Genomic DNA, 25,684 nt, shown 5'->3' on the forward strand with positions numbered 1-25,684 from the left:
TCAGTGAATACACTGAATAGCGGCCGCGGAGAAACTAGCTTGGTGGCGAGACCGGGACATACAATACCGAAGATGGCTTCACCGAGGACGATAACCATTGTGGCCCTCTCTTTCGCTCTTGGTCTTTTTTTCGTCTTCATGGGCACCATAAAGCTCACACCAAGATTAAGCAAAGATGCTTATAGTGAGATGGTAAGTAAAACCTTTAGCGACCATAAACTGCAGCGAAAGCCATTGTTCTGCCAATACGGACGCATTCAGGCTCCAATAATGTGCTGTGCGCTGCTGACCCACATTTGTAAAAGATCATGAAATAAAATAGCCTATAATATCTAACTGATAAATAAGATTTGATTGTATGTATTGTTTCAATCGTGGGAATGAATTTACCCATGCAAGCAATTAAATGATGGAGCCTGCTGCGTTATTATAGCCGACAATACATTCTTTATTGAAGTATAATGATAGAAAAATATGACCTTTGTCTATTTTTCTATGAAATATTTAATTAAATAAAATATTACCTTTAGGCATAATTAAAATCGAAAGAATAGGCTACAGTTTATTCGGCTACAAATACATAGGCCTGTTTATTTGAAATAGCGACTAGGCATATAACAGTAGGCCTACACGTTTGTCCAGTACTAGGCCTATTTTATGGGAAATTATATGTTATTATTAGCCTAATATGAATTTTTTAAAACTGTTTGAAGGTACATTTTTGCTATAGGCAATGGCGGCGCGATCGAGCAAATTCTGAGGTGCACCTGCCTGTTTTGTGTGGATATTGACTTTGCTTATTAGGCTACCAGCGATGTTAATGCTCATCTGTGCTCTGCTCCTCATCCATGTATGTTCTACTCAAAATTCTTATTCCATGGCGAATAGGCCTAATAATTACATTTCAACGTTTTGGTTGATTTAGTATTTTAAGGAATATCAAAGACTGGTTTTGGTGGTGTTACTGCAGTAGGCCCACATCAGGCCCAAGCTCTTCCTTATTCCACATTTTCCATCCGATAGGAAAAAGGCATTTCGGTGATGATTGTATATACTACTTACAGTTATAACTCTTAAAACTGTATAGGTTGACTATTTTGTTAAAATCAACAACAAAAACGTATGTGTCAGTGTCATGATTATAGACAAACTGGTTGGCCTAGACATGTTGGCTATGAATGTATTGTCTCATGAGGAACTGAAACTTCCTTAGAACAAATCTGAGAAATGATATACTGTAGTCTATAGTGCGCCACTAATAATAAATGAAATGACCTCTTTTGCATCTATAAAAATGAATGCTGAAATGTTCTCTCTCTTTTCAGAAACGGGCATACAAGAGCTATGCCAAGGCTTTGCCAGGTCTAAAGAAGATGGGCATCAGCTCGGTGCTGCTCCGTAAGATCATTGGCTCACTGGAGGTGGGCTGTGGTGTGGTTCTGACATTGGTGCCAGGGAGACCCAAGGATGTGGCTAACTTCCTGCTCTTGCTGGTCATGCTGGCTGTCCTCTTCTTCCATCAGTTAGTAGGAGACCCCCTGAAACGATATGCCCATGCTCTGGTCTTTGGTATTCTGCTCACCTGCCGACTGCTCATTGCCCGCCAGAGTGAGGACCGACCTGAGCGGGAGGAGAGCAGGGAAGAACATATCAATGCCCAGGAAAATAACAAAGTCAAGCAGTCCTAATCAGGTCCAACCATCCAGTCTGGGCAGAGTGACAGCAAAATGGAACCTTGTGCATTTCTTTGGATTGGAGCAATTCAGATTCAAAAGAAACACAGTCGCCACAAGGAGTGATATATCCCAGTCAACCACCCACCTGTCCCCTCTCCCACCCTTTTGGCTGACTGGTTATTGGTTTCACCTGCTTCCCTGCACTCTCATCCTAAAACTGATTTCCCCTTGTCCTGTATCCCAACCTTGACAGTGGACAATCATACTTGTGGCAACTGTAATCAGCTCAACTCTTTTGAAAAAATATAGGACCTTTGTCTCACCTTTTTTCTCATTCCCTCCCATTTTTATTTAGCATCTATCAAAACATAAGATACAGCATGCCTATGTTTTTAGTTAGTTTTTGGCACAAATACCAATTTGAGGGACTTTGTTGGCTTTGAGAATGCTGATGTTTTCCACTATTGAAGATTGGTACTTTTGTATTGATTTTAATTTTAGGTAGGAAGATAATGATATCTCTTGAATTCAATTGTTATTTTACAGTAATTAAGCATGGTTCATAATTAAATGGCTTAAAACAAACTCATAGCTTATCAGCACTGTTCAGAGATATATTGTAGTTGAACATTGACTCACATTTATTTAAATACATTATACAGTATCACATATTTCCATTGGTATTAGTAAAATAAGAATAATTTTTGTGAATTCGTATTAGTTTCGTCCAAGCTTTTTCCTGATGATTAGATTTTCTTGTAACTACTCTTAGGCATGACAATGTACCCCTTTTTCCGAAAGAAAAACCAAACTGTCAAATGGCAAGTCTTTCACTCATCTCAAATTGATTAATCACTTTGTTGGACCCAACACTGTTGTTCAAGAACTCATGTGGAGGAGAGACCTATGGGGAAGGCATTTTTCTAGCAATTATGTTGAAACATACATCTATGGTTGCTAGCCTAGTGCTCTCTATGTCTCTGGACCACAATCAATAGTCCAGCTGCTTTGTCAAATGACATATCCAATAAAGGACTTGATCTTTGTCTCTTAATAAAGGACTTTGTCTCTCTTCACATCCAATGACAATAAAGGCTTATGTTTATCTGTGAGTCTATTTTTCTCTGGGATTTTTAACACTATTCTGTTGAATTACTATGTTATAAAAGTATTCCTATGAGTATAACCATTACCACTGGGCTATTCTTGTAATATAAATCTATTTGATTAATATATACGTGATGATACCTTCAGTGATGTTGAGTAGATAAAGGGGAAGTTTCTGTCAGATGAGCAGTTGTTCAGTTGGTCTTTAACATTCATAATGCTCCTCTAAAACAAAATTAGCTAAATAAAGAAATGTATGGGTGAGATCTCTAAGCTGTGTCCATTATGTATCTTTTTATTCAGTTAAAATTAGCAGTTATTCACAAAACACAGTGTGTAGAAAGGAGAATGAATGCTTGGATTGCAATTCAGTTAATTGCAAAATGAGAGTACCTGAACTAGGCTCCTTGAGATGAATGAGTCTACACACAGTTTATATGTAGTCCTGCTGAGGCTGTTGCACTACAATGCCCGGTGAAGACACTCGCGGAAGTAGTAAGTGCCCATGCGCAGAACAAACGGTCGCGCGCAAGATTTGAGTTTTGTTTGAATGAGTTCGTGCCTGAGGAAAACACAATACACATTTGTTTTAGATATGTAGCAATGGCAAAAGCTGCGAACCTGTCGAGGTCAGATTTGGACTCATCATCTGGAAGCGATTTGTCAGTTTCTAGCCGAACTTCAAACAGAAGTTTGCGAGTTGTGGAGAAAGAAAGAAGAAGGAACGAGGCTGGGGATCCATTTCTGCTTTCGCTGAAGTACTTCTCAGAAGGTAACGTTGGCTAGCTAGGAAGCTGTTAGCATAGAGCTACTAATGCTTGCAGAAGTGAAATGTAGCGAATATTTTGGCTACTTTTTAAACTCCAACGTGAACTAATTGACCTTAATGGCAGCCCAGGTTATTTTCTGTCAACATATGTAAACTTTCAAGGCCGCTCAGTTTTCTTCTTTTGGAAACACCTTTTTACTGTAACTTATTTTGCTACCTAGCGAGCTAACGTTAACTACAGCATCCACCAGTGTCTGGATTCACAGTGAGTTGTCTGTTTGTTTCCTAGTGGAGGCGGGTACCCCACGCATAGGAAACGATGTGCTGGAGAGGAACCTGGTGCAGGTGGAGAGAGTGGGGCTCAGTCGAGGACTTCCTCCTGAGGCGATCTCTGTCATGCTGGACTACGCAATGAGCCTCCGTACTGGTACAACAACAACCAACTCTCACACTTAATGGAAACTGCCGCCATTTGCTTAGACAGACTGACCGGAAATACCAATTTACACTATGACAAATTATTTTGACCATACATAAAATTTCAGCTTTCCTCTCTATTTCTTGCCCTGAACAGGGGGTAAGATTTGTGTTCGGGTCCTGAAGTTTCTGATCCCCGCCACCGTGGTGCCACAGGAGGCCGTTGTTCAAGCGGTGGCGTGGTTATGTGTCAGCAAGATTGCCATCAGCACACAGGTAAAGAGCTCCTCTGTCAAAGGTCTTTGCAAGTCACACACTCTCACAGATTGGAAGGTTGACACTGGAGACCGGACGTAACATAATAATACTGTTATCAGAATTGCTCTGTCCTCTCCCTCCAACTGAATGAAACAGGTGTTATGGGTGTTTTCCAGGTGCTTTTCCTTCGGTGGCTGTTGACTGTTTTCGACATGATCGACTCCAAGGACAATCTTCGAGCCATCTATGGCTTCATCTTCCACTTTGTGACAGAGGAGAATTTGGTATGTGCAGGAATCATATTCCCCCTTGCTCTAATGGGATTGCATTGCTATTTAAGTCATGATGGTTTGTTTTGTGTTTCAGTCTCCTTACATCTGCCATTTGCTCTACCTTTTGACAAGGAGGGAGAGTGGTAAGTTGCATTTTGTTACTCAATGAACCTTTATGATACGGTACACGTTGTTTCTGCAGAACAACATTGCTCTTACCCATTTTTGGTTTTTCCCTGTCATAGTTCGGCCATTTAGAGTCAGAAAACTGTTGGACCTCCAAACAAAAATGGTAAACAAATACAGTATTGTCCTGTTTAAGTGTTTTTGGTCAATGCTTGTAATATTTTAATGCAATTCAATACAAGTGAATGCATTGTAAACATCTAATCATTGTATTAGCATTATGAAGTACTTGGTGATAAATGGCATGAGGAGAATACTTACATATTGTTTGATGCTTTCTCTACCCATAAATAGTTTATCCTCTGTACTATTATCTGTAGTTACACTCTGTGAATGATTGTTATAGCCAACAAACTAAGAGTGGAGTCCCCACTGTGAGCATGTTGCACTGAGAGTTCCATTATTTTCCTCTCGTCTACGGTCCCCAGGGCAGGCAGCCGTTCCTGTTGCACTTGCTGTCGTTGTACAAAGTGTTTTGCCCTGAACTGGTGACGCTTGCTCTTCCATCACAAATGAGGGTTAGTATGATTGATCACTCCTAGTGACTTTTGTCTATTGCACAAATCCACACATTGTCGTTCACCATACATCAGGGTTGGGGTCTATTTTGTCCATATCAAATCTGTAAGTAAACTCTAATTCCAATCCAATTGTCTTAATTGAAACCCTGACAAACATACTTCATGTCGCGTGTATGTTTTCTGCTGTCGTTCAGAGTGGGTTTAAGAATCACAACTCCATGTGGAAGGCAGCGCTCAGTGCTGTCCAGAAGAGGAACAACGGCCAAGTGTCGTCTGACATCAGCCTGACCCTAGGAGTGAAGCACAAGACCAACTCCAGGAAGAGGGTATGGAGATCAGATGAGCTGTGGCATAACAGGAATACCAATGATCTTGAACGGTGTCTTTTTTTTGGGGTTTTAGTGCTAATTTATATCATTTAGAAGAATATTGCTGTTTGCTAAATTCTAATTATTGTGGGGTCAGTCACTATTTATTGCATTCAAAGTCTACTGAGTATACAAAACATTAATAACACTTTCCATGACAGACTTACCAGCTGAAAGATATGATCCTTTATTTATGTCACTTGTTAAATCTACTTCAATCAGTGTAGATGAAGGGGAGGAGACAGGTTAAAGAAGGATTTGTAAAGCCTTGAGACAATTGAGACATTGTTTGTGTATGTGTGCCGTTCATAGGGTGAATGGGCAAGACAAATTATTTGTCTTTAAACACTATGGTAGTAGGTGCCTGATGCACCGGTTTGACTGTGTCAAGAACTGCAACGCTGCTGGGTTTTTCAGTTTCAACCGTTTCCCGTGTGTATCAAAAATGATCCACCACCCGAATCACAACCAGCTAACTTGACACAACTGCAGGAGACATTGGAGCCAGCATCCCTGTGGAATGCTTTCCACACCTTGTAGGGTCCATGCCCTAATGAATTGAGGCTATTCTGAAGGGAAAAGGGGGTGCAACTTAATATTAGGAAGGCGTTTCTAATGTTTGGTATACTTGGTGTATGTTAGACTAAACATTTTATTCACGTTTGTCCTACATAGATCAAGCTCTTCTTGTTTTGTTTCTGTAGCTAATGAACTGCTTACAAATCGATAATCAAATATCGTACTGATATCCCAATCACTGATCCATCTGTCAGAAATACCATCACCTGGAGGTGCCATCGCTGAGCTCATCTGTCCAGAGAAACTCCCCCTTCTCCAGCAGCAGGAAGGTCTTCCCCCTGGAGCAACTCCACACCTTCCCACAGCTGCTGGACAACCTCCACCGCATAGAGGTAACCCTCTCTCTCTCACCTCTCTCCGTCTCTCTCAGCGGTCTGATTAGTCACACAGCTGTATAGCCTAGATACTTGGATTTGAAACAGATGGAAGGTGTGGATTTAAGCAGGATGGAAAATACTGTTATGTTTTTTGTAGGTGCCCAGCACTGCCCATTTCACTTTAGTGTCATTCTGCAGCCACATGGGGGTGCTATGTCACCGCCACAGTTTTGTTGGATAACAGAAGAGACCAAGGGCTCAACCTCCTCTGCCACTCAATTTGACTGCTGGCAGTGTCCTGTTTATTACCCTGAGCCATAAAACCGATCCATGAGCTCTCTCCATGTCGTTTGTTTTTTAAATTTGTCATTGCTCTGTTTAGACTTCATCAGGGTGTGTTTGTCCCAAACGAGTCATTAATTAACCGGCCAAAAGAGATGTATAACTTGGAGCCACATTGAAAAAGTTATAAAGCGTCGACAATTACAAAAGTGCTGCAAACAAATACTGTTTGCTTGGTAGGTCCATTGACCTGATCAACCCAGATACATTTCTTTAAAAGGTTTAAGGACACTTACGCTACATAAATTCCCCGTACACAGCCAACGTTTGCAACAAGCCATTCTGCCAGCACTTTCTACTTTTTATGGCTGTGGGTGGACAGGACAGATCAGCTAGTACTGTCCATCATGCAGCTCAAACAAATCAGAGGAACGATGCGTTTTCTCCTTATAAATATGGGAAGACTCGGCCATGTCCGTTCACAATCTGTCTCTCTTTATTTGTTAAGTTCCCATATTGCCAGGGAGCTGTTCACACAAATACAAACAGGCCAGTACGTGTGGGGAAATGTCTGAATGCTGCCTGCCACAGACATGGCCATGATTACTATATTATGAGTATAAGTAGATGTGACAGATTTAGTCCAGTCACTCAGTGACAGATTGATTGCTCACTCATTGAAAACAAGGACACGGGCAACAGATTTTCTCCTTCAATAGGGGCTGCGAATATCTTGCCATGAAGCTATTTAGAACATGATGCTGGCTTGGTGTTAATGGCCCCTCACTTTGTATGCTGAATTGTGTTTGTTTGTGTGTTGTGTGGGTGTGTTTAAAGTGTGAGTGGGTGGTGGGGTTTGATGTGCGTACTGCAAATGTGTGTCTAATAATCATGTCTCCCTTCCACAGCTCCCATCCCAGATGGGTTCTCTGCTGGGCTCCAATCTGGCCCTCTGTTACCTGGACTACGTACAGGATGACTCCGCCTTCCTCCGACTCAACTTCTGGCTGGGCCACGCCCTCCATGAGGGTACAATCACTAACCAACCACTACGTCTTCCTCGGTTGTCTCTGTCGCTGCAGAAATGTGTCGGCAGGTAGCCTAGAGATTAGTGTTGAGCCAGTAACCAAAGGTTGGTCGTTTGAATCCCCGAGCCGGCTAGGTGAAAAAATCTGTCGATCTTAACCCTAATTGGTCCAGAGTCGCTGTCAATAATGGCTGATCCTTGGCTGTGACCCCACTCTCTGAGGGTGTCTCAGGGGGAGTAGGATATGCAACAAAACAAAAAACACTAGCGTTGCACGGTATACCCGAAACGTAGGTACTTTATCGATAATGGAACATGAAAAATGGTTCAGTAGTATAATTTTTGTTACAGGGCACTTCTGTCAAATGCGTCTACTGATTGAACCCTCATCCATTCCCAGTAGGCGTTGCAAAGCAACGCTCTGTAGAAAAGCTTTTATGAAAATAAAAAGGTTGGCTGTCAAGATTGTACAAATCCACAATGTGATTCTGTCATCACCACTTGTTTTTTGTTCTCTTCTTTCCCCTGACCTTTTCAACATTTAAAATATCTTTATTTTCCTCTTTGGGGTTTCAGAGTTTCTGTTCTGCAGCAGTAGGGACGGGGGCTCCGGGAGTTCGTCCGAGGCCCTGCACCTCCTCAACAGGTTGCTCTCCACGCAACATTTCCTCCAGGTGAGCCCCCCTCCAGGCTCCTCTCACCCTGTCACCCCCAGTTCCCGTCCCCGCCCCTCCCTTTTATGCCAGATTTGGATCTGTCAGAGCGTGTTAAACTCTTCTCTGCTCCCACTCTCTTCCCCCTCGCTGCTCGTTAATAAATGATGCCACAGTCAAACGCTCATTTGAGATGCGTATGTTTTGTCTCTCTCTCTTCATCCCTCCCTCCCTCTCCCCTCAGGAGGGCTTCTCCAGCACCGAGGGCTTCCTCTACAAGTTCCTGAATGTTTGGGACGGTTCACTCCTCCGCCCCCAGATTCTGGGCCTGCTGAGTGACATCCCCGTGGTCCCCAGTTCCTGTGAGTAGGCCCTGTTTGCTTGGCTGCCTTGCTCTCCACTCTCTCTCCCCTAATTAAACTGCTGAACTGTAACCGCTGGAAGACACGTGACTATGCAATCCCCAGCACATGGCAGGCTGGCAGCATATACCAGGGAGCCTGGGAAAAGTAGTCAGGTGGTTAAATTAAACGTAGTCATGTGGTCGAATTAAATGGTTTGTGCAAATTTCCTTGCTCTCCTGCATCTCTCTCAGGTATCAACCAGCTTCTGTTTGAGCCTCTCATTCAGCTGTTCTTCACCTCCACGCTGTTCTTCAAGGTAATTGTCAACAGAATGCCTCCAGATCCCACTTTTCAATTAATTATAAGAAGCTTGCATCATACCATTATATCCATTTCCAGTTATCAGCTCCTTTTTAATCCTGGGTTGTATTCATTTGGCACCAAATGGAAGAAAACTTATTGAAACAGGGAGGAACTACTTGTTCAGTGAGAACCATTTTGTTTTCTGATGAGACGTTTTACACCGTTTTTCTACAGTGTGCCCTGTTGTCGTTGTAAAGGTATTTTTTTTACCACTTTAAATAAGCACCACCCCTCTGTTGTCTGTCCAGTGCAGTGTGATTGACTGTCTGAACAACATGCTGTTGAAGTGGTTGACCTGGCACTCTGTGTACGCCCTGGAGGACGGCCTGGACATCAGTCTCCACAGCCAAACACCCATGTGAGTCTCACTGTCCGTCACACACTTCCAACACCAAAGCCCTGTAACTTCCTTTAGTTAAAGACACATTTTACTGTCTTCCTCGCCGGTATTCTAACTCTTCACAAACGGCCAATCCCTGTCAATACATGTTTATTCCCTTCCCATTTCAAACTTCACCTCTGCAGAGAAACTCAATGAAAAGCGGTGCAGAAATCAATGTCTGAGGTGTGTGATGGTCAACCTCCTCGGTTTCTCCTCAGTGCTGTCCTCTGGAACGCAGCAACGTAATGAACTGCAGTGTGTCTGTGTGTCTCCGCCTGGCCTCATTGCTGCACACTCAGCGCTGATTTGGTTATTGTCTTTTATTGCATTAACCGGGGTGGGCGGGGTTGCTGAAGGAGAAATTAATATGATCCAAGGACAAAGCCCCCCGTTTGAGCTTCTCACTAGTCCCATGCATCATTACCATTCACCCTTTTCCTTGTTATTAAGGCCTTTGTCTTATGTTCAGTTACGTGACCATTCTTCAACTCCTCCCCAGGAACATGAGTCTGTCTGGCTTCATGGACTCTGTTGTGGAGCTGGTGCGTTTCGTGGGCCGCCTGGCCGCCGTGGGGCTGCAGCTAGAAGGCTGCCACTCCCTGCTCCTCAGCTTCATTTTGGACTTCTACGAGACGGTAATCAAACCAGATGAAGCCAGTACATTTCGTTGAATACATAAAGGGGGGAAAAAGTCTGTCCGAACCCTTATAGTGATCCCACCCATGCAGGACTGTTAGAACCCTGTAAGTGGTTGATTGCTGTAATCATATTCACTTTAACCAGAGTGCACTAGATCAGTTGTTCCATATTCATGGTCCGTTTAGAAAAGGAGACAACCGTGTTTGTTGTGGAGGTGATGACGTGTGTGCCCCTGTGCGTGCCATTCAGGTGTGTGACATGTTCCTGAAGTACGGGCTCCCCCTGGTGGTCATGCCCCCCGTGGGCGTGTTCTACCCAGCCCTGTTTGCCACCGACCCTGTCAGCGTGGACCGCCTCGGCTACATCATGTACAGGTGAGGAGGAGTGGTGACGTCAACGCCAGTATTATCATGTCAACACCGGGCCTGTTGGAAGTCAACACCGTCACGTCAGAGTGTCATCTTTTCACAGTGCGGTCACTGCGTTGTCGTGTGCAAATCATCTGCGTGTGTATATTTGATGACGCAGGTGAATGGTACGCTCTCTTGGTACAGCTCACCAGCCAGAACATTACATTTATGATTCATGCTAATGAAGGGTCAAGGGTGCAGAATTGCGCTAAGATCCATTTTCCCAAATCATTTTTCAGGCATATGAAGAGTGCAAACAGCATGCATTACTCAAAGCACGAATGTCTTGTCGCACAAATACACAAAGCATACATCTATAGCAGGGGTCCTCTTGTACTCGTTAAAGCATACGTCTATAGCAGGGGTCCTCTAGTAAATCAAATCCAAATCAAATGTATTTGTCACATACACATGGTTAGCAGATGTTAATGCGAGTGTAGCGAAATGCTTGTGCTTCTAGTTCTGACAATGCAGTAGTAACCAATGAGTAATCTAACAATTCCAAAACTACTACCTTATACACACAAGTGTAAAGGGATAAAGAATATGTACATAAAGATATATGAATGAGTGATGGTACAGAACGGCATAGGCAAGATGCAGTAGATGGTATCGAGTACAGTATATACATATGAGATGAGTAATGTAGGGTATGTAAACATTATATTAAGTAGCATTGTTTAAAGTGGCTAGTGATATATCTTACATCAATTCCCATTATTAAAGTGGCTGGAGTTGAGTCAGTGTGTTGGCAGCAGCCACTCAATGTTAGTGGTGGCTGTTTAACAGTCTGATGGCCTTGAGATAGAAGCTGTTTTTCAGTCTCTCGGGCCATGCTTTGGTGCACCTGTACTGACCTCGCCTTCTGGATGATAGCGGGGTGAACAGGCAGTGGCTCGGGTGGTTGTCCTTGATGATCTTTATGGCCTTCCTGTGACATCGGGTGTCCTGGAGGGCAGGTAGTTTGCTCCCGGTGATGCGTTGTGCACACCTCACTACCCTCTGGAGAGCCTTACGGTTGTGGGCGGAGCAGTTGCCGTACCAGCCGGTGATACAGCCCGACAGGATGCTCTCGATTGTGCATCTGTAGAAGTTTGTGAGTGCTTTTGGTGACAAGCCGAATTTCTTCAGCCTCCTGAGGTTGAAGAGGCGCTGCCTTCTTCACGACGCTGTCTGTGTGGGTGGACCAATTCAGTTTGTCTGTGATGTGTACGCCAAGGAACTTAAAACTTACTACCCTCTCCACTACTGTCCCATCGATGTGGATAGGGTGGTGCTCACTCTGCTGACACCACACTCCGAGGGAAGTCCAATACCCAGTTGCACAGGGCGGGGTCGAGACCCAGGGTCTCGAGCTTGATGACGAGTTTGGAGGGTACTATGGTGTTATGCTGAGCTGTAGTCGATGAACAGCATTCTCACATAGGTATTCCTCTTGTCCAGATGGGTTAGGGCAGTGTGCAGTGTGGTTGAGATTGCATCGTCTGTGGACCTATTTGCGCGGTAAGCAAATTGGAGTGGGTCTAGGGTGTCAGGGAGGGTGGAGGTGATATGGTCCTTGACTCGTCTCTCAAAGCACTTGATAATGACGGAAGTGAGTGCTACGGGGCGGTAGTCATTTAGCTAAGGTAACTGAGCTAAACGTCTACCGTCCCTTGGGAACAGGGACAATGGTGGCCCCCTTGAAGCATGTGGGAACACCTGACTGGGATAAGGATTGATTGAATATGTAAACACACCAGTCAGCTGGTCTGCGCATGCTCTGAGGACGCGGCTGGGGATGCCGTCTGGGCCTGCAGCCTTGCGAGGTTTAACACGTTTAAATATTTTACTCAAAACGACTGCAGTGAAGGAGAGTCCGCAGGTTTTGGTTGTGGGCCGTGGCACTGTATTGTCCTCAAAGCAGGCAAAAAAGTTATTTAGTCTGTCTGGGAGCAAGACTTGGTCCGCGACGGGGCTGGTTTTCTTGTACTAGTTAAAGCATGCGTCTAGCAGGGGTCCTCTAGTACTAGTTAAAGCATACATCTATAGCGGGGGTCCTCTAGTAATAGTTAAAGCATATATCTGTAGCAGGGGTCCTCTAGTACTAGTTAAAGCATACATCTGTAGCAGGGGTCCTCTAGTACTAGTTAAAGCATACATCTGTAGCAGGGGTCCTCTAGTACTAGTTAAAGCATACATCTATAGCAGGGGTCCTCTAGTACTAGTTAAAGCATACATCTGTAGCAGGGTTCCTCTAGTACTAGTTAAAGCATACATCTGTAGCAGGGGTCCTCTAGTACTAGTTAAAGCATACATCTGTAGCAGGGGTCCTCTAGTACTAGTTAAAGCATACATCTGTAGCAGGGGTCCTCTAGTACTAGTTAAAGCATACATCTATAGCAGGGGTCCTCTAGTACTAGTTAAGAAGTTCCGGTCACACACATTTCCTAGGTCGCAAAGGTCCGGATGGATATTGTCATTCATCGGCGTAGTAACAGACTCCCACCTCACAACCCATGCAACCCCAAACTGTTCACACCCCTCTTGTTGGTGGAGAGTTTCAAAGCTAATTTCCCTCAATTCTACACATTTTGCATGTGGCAGGGAATTGTTTTTGCTGTTTTTTATTAAAAAATTTATTTAACTCATTTCCTGCAATTCAACACATTTACGTCCGACTGGATCCATGGTCCATATTGACCCCCTTCTGGGTCCGGATCCGGACTTATGTCCGCCAGTTGAGTATGGGGGAATCTATAGCATGTCAAAAGACCACTGCTTGTATTAAAACAGGCCAAACATCTGGTTTTAGCAACTGCTGCTACTATGGTGGTTGTTTTTAAGCTTGTTATTGTAAAATGTTCTGCTCGCAGTAAATGGCCTTTTGGACAGATGTTTACATAACATGGAAAGCAATGTGGTTGCTTTTCCACCCTTATACAGACCACTAAAGTTATTTCTCTTTTTTCCAGGTACAAGAACAACCTGATCTCTGCTAAGTGTCAACAAAAGGAGACCAAGGTAATAGAAGCACTCCCTTTTTAAGATATGTTTTCTGCTTTGCAAATCTAACAGTGTTTTTGCATAATCAAGCATTTCAAGGCTCCTCGTGAGGCCACTTCTACCCGTCCACATGATGAACGAAACTATTAGAATTAAGTGCTGATTAAAGAATTGCAATTTTGGTGGTTACTCGTTCAAACAAGAACAAAAACAATTCTAGTGTATGAAGGCAATTGAATTTGCAAGTAGGTACTGCCATTTGTATACAGTGCCTTCAGAAAGTATACACACCCCATGACTGAGATTTTGTATCACTGATCTACACACAATACCCCATAATGTGAAAGTGGAATTATGTTTTTAAATTTGTTTTAAATTAAAAATGAAAAGATGAAATGTCTTGAGTCAATAAGTATTCAACCCACATACAATCATTTGTAAGGTCCCTCCGTCGTGCAGTGAATTTCAATTTCAACCACAGACCAGTGAGGTTTTTCAATGCTTCTCAAAGAAGGGCACCTATAGACATGTTGGTTGTTTAGCAAAAAAAAACGACACATGCGCAGCCATGTGGCAAAACAGATGAGGTTGGTTTAGATTGTTTACAATGTAGAAGCTTTATTTCGTATCCAATGTTTATTGAAAACATAAATACATTTGCACATAAGCACTAGTTGTCTCTCAAATACATCGTTACAGTTGTATGTTAGATACAACTTTTTGCCATATAAGCATTGTCATGAAATCTGTCAAAACACTTCAGAACAAGACACCAGTCACTACAAAGATACAGGCATCCTTTCTAACTCGGTGTCCAGAGAGAAAGGAAACCAATCTAGGGATTTCACCAAAGGCAATGGTGACTTTAAAACAGTTAGAGTTTAGAGGCTGTGATAGGAGAAAACTGAGGATGGATCAACAACATTGTAGTTACTCCACAATACGAACCTAAATTACACAGTGAAAAGAAGGAAGCCTGTACAGAATAAAATATTCCAAAACATCCATCTTTTTTGCAATAAAGCACTTAAGTAAAACTGCAAAACATGTGGCAAAGACATTAACCTTTTGTCCTGAATACAAAGTGTTATGTTTGGGGAAAATCCAACACAGCACATCATTGAGGTACACACTGCATATTTTTAAGAATGGTGGTGGCTGCATCATGTTATGGGTATGCTTGTCAACGGCAAGGACTAGGAACTTTAAAAAAAAAAAAAAAAAATGGAATAGAGCCAAGTACGGGCAAAATCCTAGAGGAAAACCTGGTTCAGTTTGCTCTCCAACAGACGCTGGGAGACACATTCATCTTTCAGCTGGACAATAACCCTGAAACACAATACCAAATATTCATGAGTTGTTTACCAAGATATTTTTAAAATTGTTTATTAAATGTAACCTTTATTTAGCTAGGCAAGTCAGTTTCAAACAAAGTCTTATTTATAATGACTGCCTAACCCGGACGACGCTGGGCCAATTGTGCGCAGCCCTAAGAGACGCCCAATCACGGCCGGTTGTGATACAGCCTGGAATCGAACCAGGTCTGTAGTGACGCTTCTAGCACTGAGATGCAGTGCCTTAAACCGCTGTGCCACTCAGGAGCCCATATTGAGTGGCCTAGTTACAGTTTTGACTCAAATTGGCTTGAAAATCTATGGCAAGACTTAAATGGCTGTCTAGCAATGATAACTTGACAGAGAATGAAGAATTTAAGAATAATGTGCAAATGTTGCGCAATCCAGATGTGCAAAGCTCTTAGAGACTTAGCCAGAAAGAGTAACAGCTCTAATCGCTGCCAAAGGTGGTTCTACAAAGTATTGACTCAGAGGTGTGAATATTTATGTAAATGAGAGAATTCTGTATTTCATTTTCAATAAATCTGCTAACATTTAAAAAAACATGTTTTCACTTTGTTGTTATGGGGTATTGTGTGTAGATGGGTCAGGGGGGAAAAACGATTGAATCGCGAATACAGGCTTTAACACAACAAAGTGGAATAAGTCAAGGGGTCTGAATACTTTCCGAAGGCACTCGGTACGAAACAATATATGTTTACCCCATATTTCCGTCAGCGTCTTACCAAGAGAAATGGATCCGGTAAGCGGAATGCAAATTGGTCAGCGCGGGCAGACATTATAGATAATGGACCTGGGTTTTAACCACCTAACACCCTTTCGCTGGTGATATTCTGTGAGAGAGCCTATTTATTTAGCATGTGTCATACTGTTTAAAGTGTAACACTCCACTGTTTAAAGTGTTTCAACTACATCTCCATCGCTCTTTTTGATTTATTTTTATCATCCCTCCATTGCAGCAGGCGTTTCACATCAGCAGGCAGACGTACCGGGAGTTTAACCACTACCTGTCCTTCATGGTGAGCTGCCTGTGGAACTCCAAGATGTTCCTTCCAGGCATGGCCATCGAGGTGGACCAGGAGCTCCTGTCTCTCAGCAAAGTGGCCAAGCCCTGGACCAGCTTCGACCTCATCCACCACCCTGCCTTCCTCGGCTACGCCCTCGACTTTCATCACAAGGTGAGTGAGAATTTTTATGTAACTTAGAAAATGTTGGCGATTTATTTACTCATTGCATTCTTTCAGGCATTATATAAAGTCCAGATCCGTGAAACTAATATTGTATATCATTTTCATAAATGTCCACTAAATGTTTGTGCTCAGTTTATATATGAAGTCTAATTTTCACATTTCAAGAGAAACACCTGACGCACAAGGGAGCAGCCAGCCTCTCCAGTTGAATGAATACATTTTAAGGCTGGACAAGGAGATGAATGTGTTATTAATGTATCTTTTATACAAGATCCATTAATACAGAATCACATTTTTATTATTCATGGGTGCTGCATGAGACTTGATTTTTCATCATGTTTAATTATCCAAGTACTTCTTTTTGGTCAGAATCACTGCAACATCCAGTACACTGTTCTACTGAGATTTACTGGGAGGAGGGAAACTGTTGAATATTAATGCTTCTCTCTTTATCAGTGTTGGCCAGAGAGGAAGGAAGTGGATCTCAATTCCATAAAGGTACCACAGTCTTACCACTTATTTAGTTTTAATGTCTGTATGTACGTGCACTGATGTGCATTTTAAAGTGTGCCATTTTGATTTTTAATTGACCTCGTGCTATTGATCAGCGAGCTATAGGCAGTCCTGGATGGTCCTTTTTTAATGGATGGTCTGTAACGCTGTCTGTCTGTCTGTCTGTAGGCCGGGAAGCAGTGGGACTGGTACCTGGAGTTCCTCTTCTCTCAGGGCTTTCAGGGCCTCCAACAGTTTGTTCAGAGTAGCATCACCCGACGCTCTGTGGCTGGAACCAATGACCAGGGTCAGGGAGACAGGCAACCCACAAACAGTTAAACAGCAGAGGACAAAACACAAGACTGAAACTTCTCCTTGTTGTAAAGGACGTATACATGTTTTATCTCTCGCCATCTTCTCCAAGGCAAGATTCACAAGAGACTAGACTATCTCTGTAAATAGACAATTTTTAAAATCTTGTTTTTATTATGTCTTGTCCCTATTTTAGTTCCGCTTGGTGCTCATGTGTTGTCTGTTCTCTTGTATAGCTTACGCTTCTATCGATTTATTTCTGTGGAACTTGCACATTAATAAGAATAGGATTTTATGATTTTCTTTTAGACTAAAGCATCCCCCCCGGTCTTTTACTAAATTACGCCAATGCTCCTAAAAAGCAAACATTAAACATGCTGGAACATGCAAACTTAGCGAGAATTCTAATCTATTTTCTATTAAAAGCCATTGGTATAATTCATTATGGGGAAGTCATCAGTATCTTTTGCAGGTAATGGCTCTACCTTCTGGAAAACATTTTCCCTTAATTGAAGGATCCATCTGGATAGTTAATAGGCCCTTGGCTTTCCAGTTAACTTGGAACATGCTGGGTGCAGGGAAACACATTGCACGCCAGACACACACTCCATTCTCACAGTGCCACCGTAGACTTCCCCTCTGAGCATCACCATTACTGACAATTGGGTCCACAGGTCTGCTTTGTGTGCATAATGGCTGTACTCATGTCAATATGTCGAGTAAATTCTTCAGCCCATTGTTCATTTTCAACGTAGTGGTGCGTGGGTCAGCTGTTTGTGCGCCCACCTGCAATTGCGAATAACCCAGCCGCAACCGCCTGACGACAGCCATTGTGAAAATTTGAGGCCCGCACCGGACTCTAACCCGCTAATATAGAAGACAAGGATTTTTGTTGCCTGATTTAGATGTTTCTGCTTATTTCTGACATTTTGGTAGGCTATTTGTAAGTCAATTTGTCTATAATTAGATAGGCTACATGCAGCTTCTCTTCTCTCATTAGCCTAAATGTTGCCCTAGAAAACTAAATAAACCCTTCTCACCAGTATGTCAATACAATGAATGCTTCAAACTATACTTTGTGGGAAAAAATCTATTCTGTATGGCTACACCCTTGCCCAGGCATTTGAAATCCATATATTAGGCCCTAATGACTTTATTTAACTTGACTGATTTCCTTATATGAACTGTAACTCAGTGAAATTGTTGTGTTTTATGTTTTTTATTCGTTATAGTTGACATCGGTAAAGTTCTGTCATCTTGGCTTCTTTCGCGGAGCAAAGACGCTTAGGGACCGGGGATCAAATGCAATATAAAAAAAAAACAGGAAAGATTTTCTGTGCAAAAGGTCCAAATGACATCAGTTTGACTGGTTGTAAGGAAATAGAAAGCTGTGAAAACGACCCAAAATGTTTCTGAACAGATTTCATTTCGGCTTGGATAGTATTTCAACCAAATAAAATATCCATCAGCTTTTATGATGCTGGTAAAGACAGCACCTCCAGACATGTGCATTCTCTCAATAAATCCTTTTTCTCCACCCCTATTCACAAAGTCAAAAATGTGCCTACATTTTGTGTATCATTTTACTGCAAGAAATGCTTAATTCTGGAGGAGTTAATATTACGACTGAGGGGTTATAGACTACATCAAGTCAGTGTCCAGATTTCAGTTTCCTTGTCCATCTGAACTTTTGCCTAGGTTACACTAGGCCTCTTTGAAGTTCCCATATGGTGTAGCACCTCAATCACACTGCTATCATCCTCTTTTACCACTTCACCAAATCTTTCCCAAACATGGCTTTTCTCTTATTGAATTAAACTCCAACATGGTCCTTTTTGCCTCAAACCTTAACTTTTCCTGCCCGTTCCCAAAAGCATTTTGCACACATGCAGTTAGGCAATAGGCTTACGCACTTAGCATGCAATAATGAAAGAAAAACCTCAGTGTAGCCTGTGTAGCCTGTAGATATAGATACAGTTATAAAAAAAATTACAGGTATTTTCTCTTTATTCAACCACACCCACTGAAAGATTATGGTAATCTGTGTGGGTAACTGGACAGGTAGGATGACTGACAATGTTTGTATTATTTTTTTATTTCACCTTTATTTAACCAGCTAGGCAAGTTGAGAACAAGTTCTCATTTACAATTGCGACCTGGCCAAGATCAAGCAAAGCAGTTCAACACATACAACAACACAGCTACACATGGAGTAAAACAAACATACAGTCAATAATACTGTAGAAAAATAAGTCTATATTCAATGTGAGCAAATGAAGTGAGATAAGGGAGGTAAAGGCAAAAAAAAAAATAGTGAAGGTGAACAGGTGGTCACGGGTCAGGTGACAAAGGAACGGATGAGACCTGAGGCAGGAATTCCTTTAACCACAAAGGGGTATATTAACTGGGTAGTTTGTGCTGCATAACAAGGAAACAGAACAACATGTATTCAATTCAAGGGGCTTTATTGGCATGGTAAGCGTGTTAACATTGCCAAAGCAAGTGAGGTAGATAATATACAAAAGTGAAATAAACAAAAATTAACAGTAAACATTACACATACAGAAGTTTCAAAACAATAAAGACATTACAAATGTCATATGTACTGTATATATTCAATCAAATTCATAATCAAAAGTCAAATCATTCTCATTAACAATCATGTAATTCAGTTAAAAAATAATTCAACAGGAATTGCCATTTAGGCTCATAACTATTCATCATAACCATGAGAAGAATAATACAAATCAATAATTTATTCAATCTATAATCAATTTGATATCAGAATTTATCAATTCAGCAAATAAGAATGTTTCCGATTTCATCTTTCCAGGTTTGTCTTCATATATACATGTAATTTCGTTACATTTCAACCATATGTCAATGGTATAATTGGCCTGTGATGATCTATAGGGCCGTGATCTTTGTCCATTGACAAAGATCACATTGTCCATTGCTGCAAGCTGCGCTCCGCGGTAATAACTAAATAACTGATGACTCGCACTCAATCGCAACAGATAGTTCAGATGAAAGGTAACTTATTTGGTCGACTTACATTGATTCATGTACGCACATAATATCTGGATTAGACGAAGTTGAGGAAGAGAAAGCAGCGAGGTCGGGTGGTGGCGATTTTCTCCTTTTAATGAGTTGAGATCTGTCGGACATTTCCACCTGACCTAATTAAAGCGCCCCTGGCGCAGCTGAGCAAGTGTCCATGAATTAAAGGGCGATTCCACCAACTTCATGGGCCTTTCTACAGCCATCCCAGAAATTTGTTAAATTCCACACTCCTCAAAAGGCTCATGTTCTACATCCTCTGTCTTCTCAGGGAGAGGAATTAGTCGAGCAACTGGCCGGACATATGTCTGGTTCTTTACCTGGATCTCCACTGATCTAACTTGACCGTCAGTCCCAGGCATGGTCTTGGTGATATGGACCGCCGGCCAGGAGGCTCAAGGCAGTTAAGGGTTCACTATCATGACTACTTGGCCAGTGTCCAGGCTGGCCGTTTCTTTCCGCCATTTCCCTCTGTGCTGTAGGCTTGGTAGGCCATCCCGAATTAATCGGGCCCAGAAATGGTCAGCCAAGATCTGGCTGTGTCACCAACGAGGTTGGTATCAGCATACATGGCATGGGGAAGTGAAGCATCTCGGTGCCCCATCAAGTGCAGATTCGGTGTAACCGGATCGGGGTCAGCGATGTCTACCAGAGAGATATCCCAAGGGTTTGGAGTTCAGTATCCCTTCCACCTCTATCAGGACGGTCTGCAAGACAGCTTCAGTGACAGTTTGGTCCCCCAGAACGACTCGCAAGGCGGTCTTCACAGATTTGATCTCTCTCCCATGTTCCTCCAAAATGAGGAGCTCCTGGAGGGTTAAATTTTAAGGAGATTTGTTGGTCCATCAGTTGATCCTGGAGGCTTGGTTCCATTGCTTGGAAAGCTTCCTCCAACCTGGCTTCTCCTGCCTTGAGGTTTATGCCTCTGTCAGCCAGGATCTCCTAGGGTTTCCCCTGTCGGGAGATAAACCGCCTTTGGGCCATGAGGAAGGCTTCAGTATCCAAACTCTCCAGTAGGTCCAGGTGGACACATCTAGTTGTCAAACACTTGAACAGAATGCCCCAGCGCTTTTCCACTTGACGACCTAACTTGATCATAAAAGGGCCAAAGCAATCTACTCCTGTTGACCAGAAGGGAGGTTTGAGGAGGCGCAAGCGAGCAGGGGGTAAATCTGCCATTTTGGGCACAGTTGCTCCGGCCTGCCATCTCTGACATTCCATGCAGCCGTATTTGTGCTTACGAATGGCTCCTCGTCCTCCAAGTATCCAGTACATCCGCCTCATCTCCCCATAGACTCTCTCTGGCCCTGGGTGGAGAAGCCTCTCATCATAACTCTTGATGAGGAGGCTGGTGAGAGGGTGTCTGGAGTCAAGGATAATTGGGTGGATAGCATTGAGATCCAAGACTTCTGCTTGGAGCAGCCTCCCTCTGACTCTAATCACTCTGACGATTTTGTGTTACTCTGGGGTAAGAGAGAGAAGACTGTTGTCCTTAGCCACTTCCCTACCAGCTTTCAGAGATTTTAGCTCCTCAGGGGAGCTGACTGCTTGTGCATGCTGTAGGAGTAGTGTTTCTGCAGCAGGTGAAGTGGGTATGGAAGCTACTCCATCTGAGGTCTGGTTTGTGGCGGCGATCAGATCCTGCAGTGTCTGGGATTGTGCCGGGTCAGGGAGAGCTGTTGGCTTCGTAGAGATGCTGTAGCATTGGGCAGACTTCTTTAACTCATGAGCTTCAGTTGGTTGCGGCCTGGGGGCTGTCGGCCACTCTTTCTATGGTTGGTACAAGAATGGTGGTCCCAAGCTCCAGCGATGGGGTTGTGCCAGTTCCTTAAGGGTTTTACCACGAGTGATGTCATCAGCAGGATTGTTTACACTGTCAACATACCTCCAGTCCTTGACTTCTGTTAGGTCTTGGATATACGCAATGCAGAGTTCAGGGGATCACCTTATACCTGCAGGACTCCGACTTGAGCCAGGTCAGTACAGTGGTCAAATCACTCCAGTAGACGACCCTTTGGATTGGCAAGGTGAGCTCGGCTCACAAGGTGGAGGCCAACCGGGCTCCGGAAAGGGCAGCGCTGAGTTCCAGCCTAGGCATTGACAACTGCTTCATTGGTGCGACCCTGGACCTGGCCATGACAAAATAGACATGGGTGTGGCCTGCCGTATCCTCCACTTGCCCCATAAGCGCGCTCCGAAGCATCACAGAACACATGTAGTTCCAGGGTTGATCCCAGTTGGTCAGCACAGGGTGCCACATTCACCTTGGCATCTGGACATTGGATAGCTCCGACAACTCTGTTTCCCAATAGAGCCATCGTTCCACTAGGTCAGCCGGGTGGATCTGTTCATCCCAGAACCTCTTGGTCTGCTACAGGTCCTGGACTAAGACTTTGGCCCAGGTTGTGTATGGCAAGATATACCTGAGGGGGTCATATTGACTGGCCAGGGTCCGATATATGGTGCGCAGAGTGGGGGTTTCGGTTCTCAGGGCTGTGTAGCGGTGCTTGTACCCCGCGGTATCCGGTACACAGCTCCATCTCAGTCCTAGAGTGGGCTCTTGTGGGCTAGCACCAGACTACGAAAGCCATAGTTCACTGCTACTTGACCTGGCTTGTGGCGGGAGGTGCTGGATAACCTCCGCTCTGTTGCTCGCCCACTGTTTGACCTTGAATACCCCTTTGGACAGGAGATTCCAGACTTTATCAAGGAGTGCTTTCGCTTCCACAGTGGATGGGACGCTCTGTAAGCAGTTATCCACATAGAAGGCATTCTCCACTGAATCCCAGACTTCTGCGTCACTGTCTGGGTTCTCCCGTGTGTGTCTCTGCAGAGTGTATATGGCACAGCAAGGACTGCATGTGGTCCCAAATGGGAGGACTGGCCATTCATAGATGTTGGGGGGCTCTGCTTCTCATTCCATATCTTGCCATATGAACTGGAGCAGTGTGGTGTCAGAAGGCAGCAGACGAATCTGATAAAACATGGCTTTGATGTCTCCACTGATGGCTGTGGAGTGCTGCCGGAACCGGAGAAGGACACCGAACAAGGAAGGACCTAAGGTTGGTCCGGGGAGTAGACAATCATTCAGGCTTTGTCCAGCGGATTGGAATGAACAGTTGAAGACAAGTCTTTACTTCCCAGCGTGTTGCTGGATAAGATGGTGAGGGAGATACCAGGATTCGCTGAGTGGGTTTCCCTCTTCATGAGCTGTCATTTTGGTGAAGCGGGAGTACAGCCCGTGTCGTGGTTGCCAGAGGAGGATGGTTGGCGACCCGTAGCAACAGGGTTGCGTACCTCTGAACGCCATCCATTTCAGTGGTGATGGTGCGCTTCTCCGGGAGGTCTAATGCATAGGAGTCATGTTTCAAGCGGGAGACCTCCTGTAGCTTCCGGTTGGAGAAGGTGTCCATCTTTCAGAGCATCTCCACACTCCGTAGGAGGTCAGTGGTTGGACAAGGAGATAGAGCTGAACTGCTTCTTGTGAAGAGGACTTGCTGTGACTACAGCTTGGGTGGAAAGAAGTAGATGGGCTGAACCTTGCACAGCCCAACCCAAGGATGTATGGACAGCAACGGGCCCTCCTTCTGGTCCAGCTTGTATTGTCTCCGCTGGGGTGACGAGATGTGGGTGGTCTGACCCAATCAGGATGAGTGGCGCAACCCTGGCCAGGTTAGGAAGAGGTAATCCTCTGAGATGAGAATATTGCTTCTGTAGAACACTCACCAGGCAGGAGTGCTCCCCGAGATTCAGGACATCTGTCGTGAAGGAATTGGTGATGTTATAGGCCACTTCCCTCTGTCCTGAAGGTGAAATGCAGAAGATCACGGCAGATCCTTTCACTTGGATAACAACATGTTGCACCGTTCTGAGGTTAAGGGTCTCGGGGGTCCCTTCCAGGTCTAGCTGCCGGGCGGCAGCTGGGAGAATCATGCAACACTGTGAAGATGGATTCGCTTGCAGAGTGACCTTAACCACCTTAAACATTACCCCTGGTTCTGCACATAAGCGAATTACATCATGCAACACTGTGAGATGGATTTCCTCACAGCGATTGCAGGGTTTCCTCAATGTGCAGGTCTCCGCTATATGGATATTAGCACACTTGTAGCATCGCTCGCCTGAAGTTGTCCAGGCCTTCAATTGGGGTTGAGTGAGCTTTACCCTAGGGTATGAGCCAAGGAAATGCCCCTTACTATTGCAATATGGGCAGTAAGGCTGGAATTTGATGTTCTTGCTCTTGAGAGAGGTCTTCTTCCCGGGCTCCTCCCTTCCGGGTTCCTCCCTGGCTTCCCTATTTAAGTACATGGTGGTGGGATTTTGCCTTTTATGACCCTCCTTGCGTTCAAACTCCTTCCTTATCCCTGAGGCTGTGGCTGAGATTGTGGCCTGGTGAGCGATGCTCTTCGCCCTCGCTCTTCGCCCCCTGCAACCATACTGCCAGGTCTCTGAGAGCATAGGTGCTTCTCGAGCCCTCTTTCAGGATGCCCTTGTTCAAACAATGTTCAACGAAACTGTCTCTGAGGTAGGCTGGAAGCTTGCTAAGAAGCCTGTCCACGTGGTAGCCACATTTCAGCTCGTTCCCGTCTTGTCCTTCAACGAATTGGAGCATTGGGGTCAGGGATTGGACAGCAAGGGAGAACTCTTGGAAGGCAGCATGGTCTCCCATTTTGATTGGAGATGTGTTCCGGATGTTGTTTAGTTCATTCTGAACTAGCTCGCGTGGCTCACCATATCTTGCTTTCAGGGCCTGGAGAGCATTGTCGGAGTTCATAAAGGATTTGGCCAGCTTGTATGCACTGGGAAACTACATGTGATCCATCAGTACTTGGTATTTGTAGCGTTCTGACAGATGACTGTGAATACCCAGTAGGCTCTCAATACCATTTCCAAAAGGAACAAAATCACTCTCTGCTCTTAAAGTATGGCAGCTTCGGTCTTGGAATTCCATAGGCTGAGGCTACTAGCAGTTTCATGATGTTGGCTCCCTCTTATGGTTGCGTGAAGGATAAACCCGGGACTGCTGATGAGCTCACTGTGGCCTCATTGGGCCTGTCCCCTACTATCCCAGACCCTCTGTTGGTGGCAGCCTGACTTGAGTGAGAGCTCCCCCACCTGATGGTTGATGACTGGCCTGGCCCAGGCCCTGAACGAGAGGAACGATTTGCCGTTGTTGGTAATTGTCAGAAAGGCGAAGGAGAGGGGCTTTGGCTAGATGGAGGAGGAATGCTAACTGGTGTCACTGGCATAGAGGGCATTGGCGGAGCGGCCTGTCCCCCGTGCTCCATGTTGGCTGTTGACCTCGGAGCCTTCGGGGACTGTGTGCCATGATGTACCAGAGGAGCAGATTGGGAAAGAAAGGCAGACAGGTCAGGTCCATGTGGAGTGGTGGTCAGGTCAACTCCCTTTGGTTCAGTCATTATTCGTCTCGAAGGACCTTTGAAAGATTATTGGAATCTGTGTGGAAAGCTGGACAGGTAGGATGACTGACAGTAGTAAAGGTGAACAGGTGGTCATGGGTCAGGTGACGAAGGAATGGATGAGACCTGAGGCAAGAATTCCTTTAACCACAAAGTGGTATATTTACTGGGCAGTTTGTCTGTGCTGCATAACAAAGGAAACAGAACAACATGTATCCAATCAAATTCATAATCAAAAGTCAAATCATAATCATTCTCATTAACAATTAGGTTATTCAGTTCAATAAGAATTCAACAGGA

At 44.2% G+C, this 25,684-nt stretch overlaps 2 protein-coding genes across 2 annotated transcripts; both read left to right on the top strand.

The window, feature by feature from the left end:
* LOC139390666 (novel acetylcholine receptor chaperone-like) lies at positions 1–2,781 on the top strand. The gene is made up of 2 exons (XM_071137938.1): positions 1–192; positions 1,326–2,781. Exons 1-2 carry the CDS (start codon positions 73–75, stop codon positions 1,686–1,688), a joined length of 483 nt encoding a protein of 160 aa, XP_070994039.1. The 5' UTR covers positions 1–72; the 3' UTR covers positions 1,689–2,781.
* Positions 2,782–3,320: 539 nt separating this feature from the next.
* Positions 3,321–18,225, top strand: LOC139390764 (centromere protein I-like). Its single transcript, XM_071138121.1, has 20 exons — positions 3,321–3,555; positions 3,842–3,979; positions 4,127–4,245; positions 4,404–4,511; positions 4,594–4,642; positions 4,745–4,791; positions 5,114–5,203; positions 5,401–5,532; positions 6,348–6,485; positions 7,661–7,781; positions 8,356–8,453; positions 8,677–8,794; positions 9,028–9,092; positions 9,388–9,497; positions 10,021–10,156; positions 10,410–10,534; positions 13,525–13,573; positions 15,870–16,088; positions 16,557–16,598; positions 16,782–18,225. The coding sequence occupies exons 1-20, from the start codon at positions 3,387–3,389 to the stop codon at positions 16,929–16,931; spliced, it is 2,223 nt and encodes a 740-aa protein (XP_070994222.1). The 5' UTR covers positions 3,321–3,386; the 3' UTR covers positions 16,932–18,225.
* Positions 18,226–25,684: the final 7,459 nt, after the last annotated feature.

The sequence above is a fragment of the Oncorhynchus clarkii genome, chromosome 31 (genome assembly GCF_045791955.1).
Source record: "Oncorhynchus clarkii lewisi isolate Uvic-CL-2024 chromosome 31, UVic_Ocla_1.0, whole genome shotgun sequence".
NCBI lineage: Eukaryota > Metazoa > Chordata > Actinopteri > Salmoniformes > Salmonidae > Oncorhynchus > Oncorhynchus clarkii.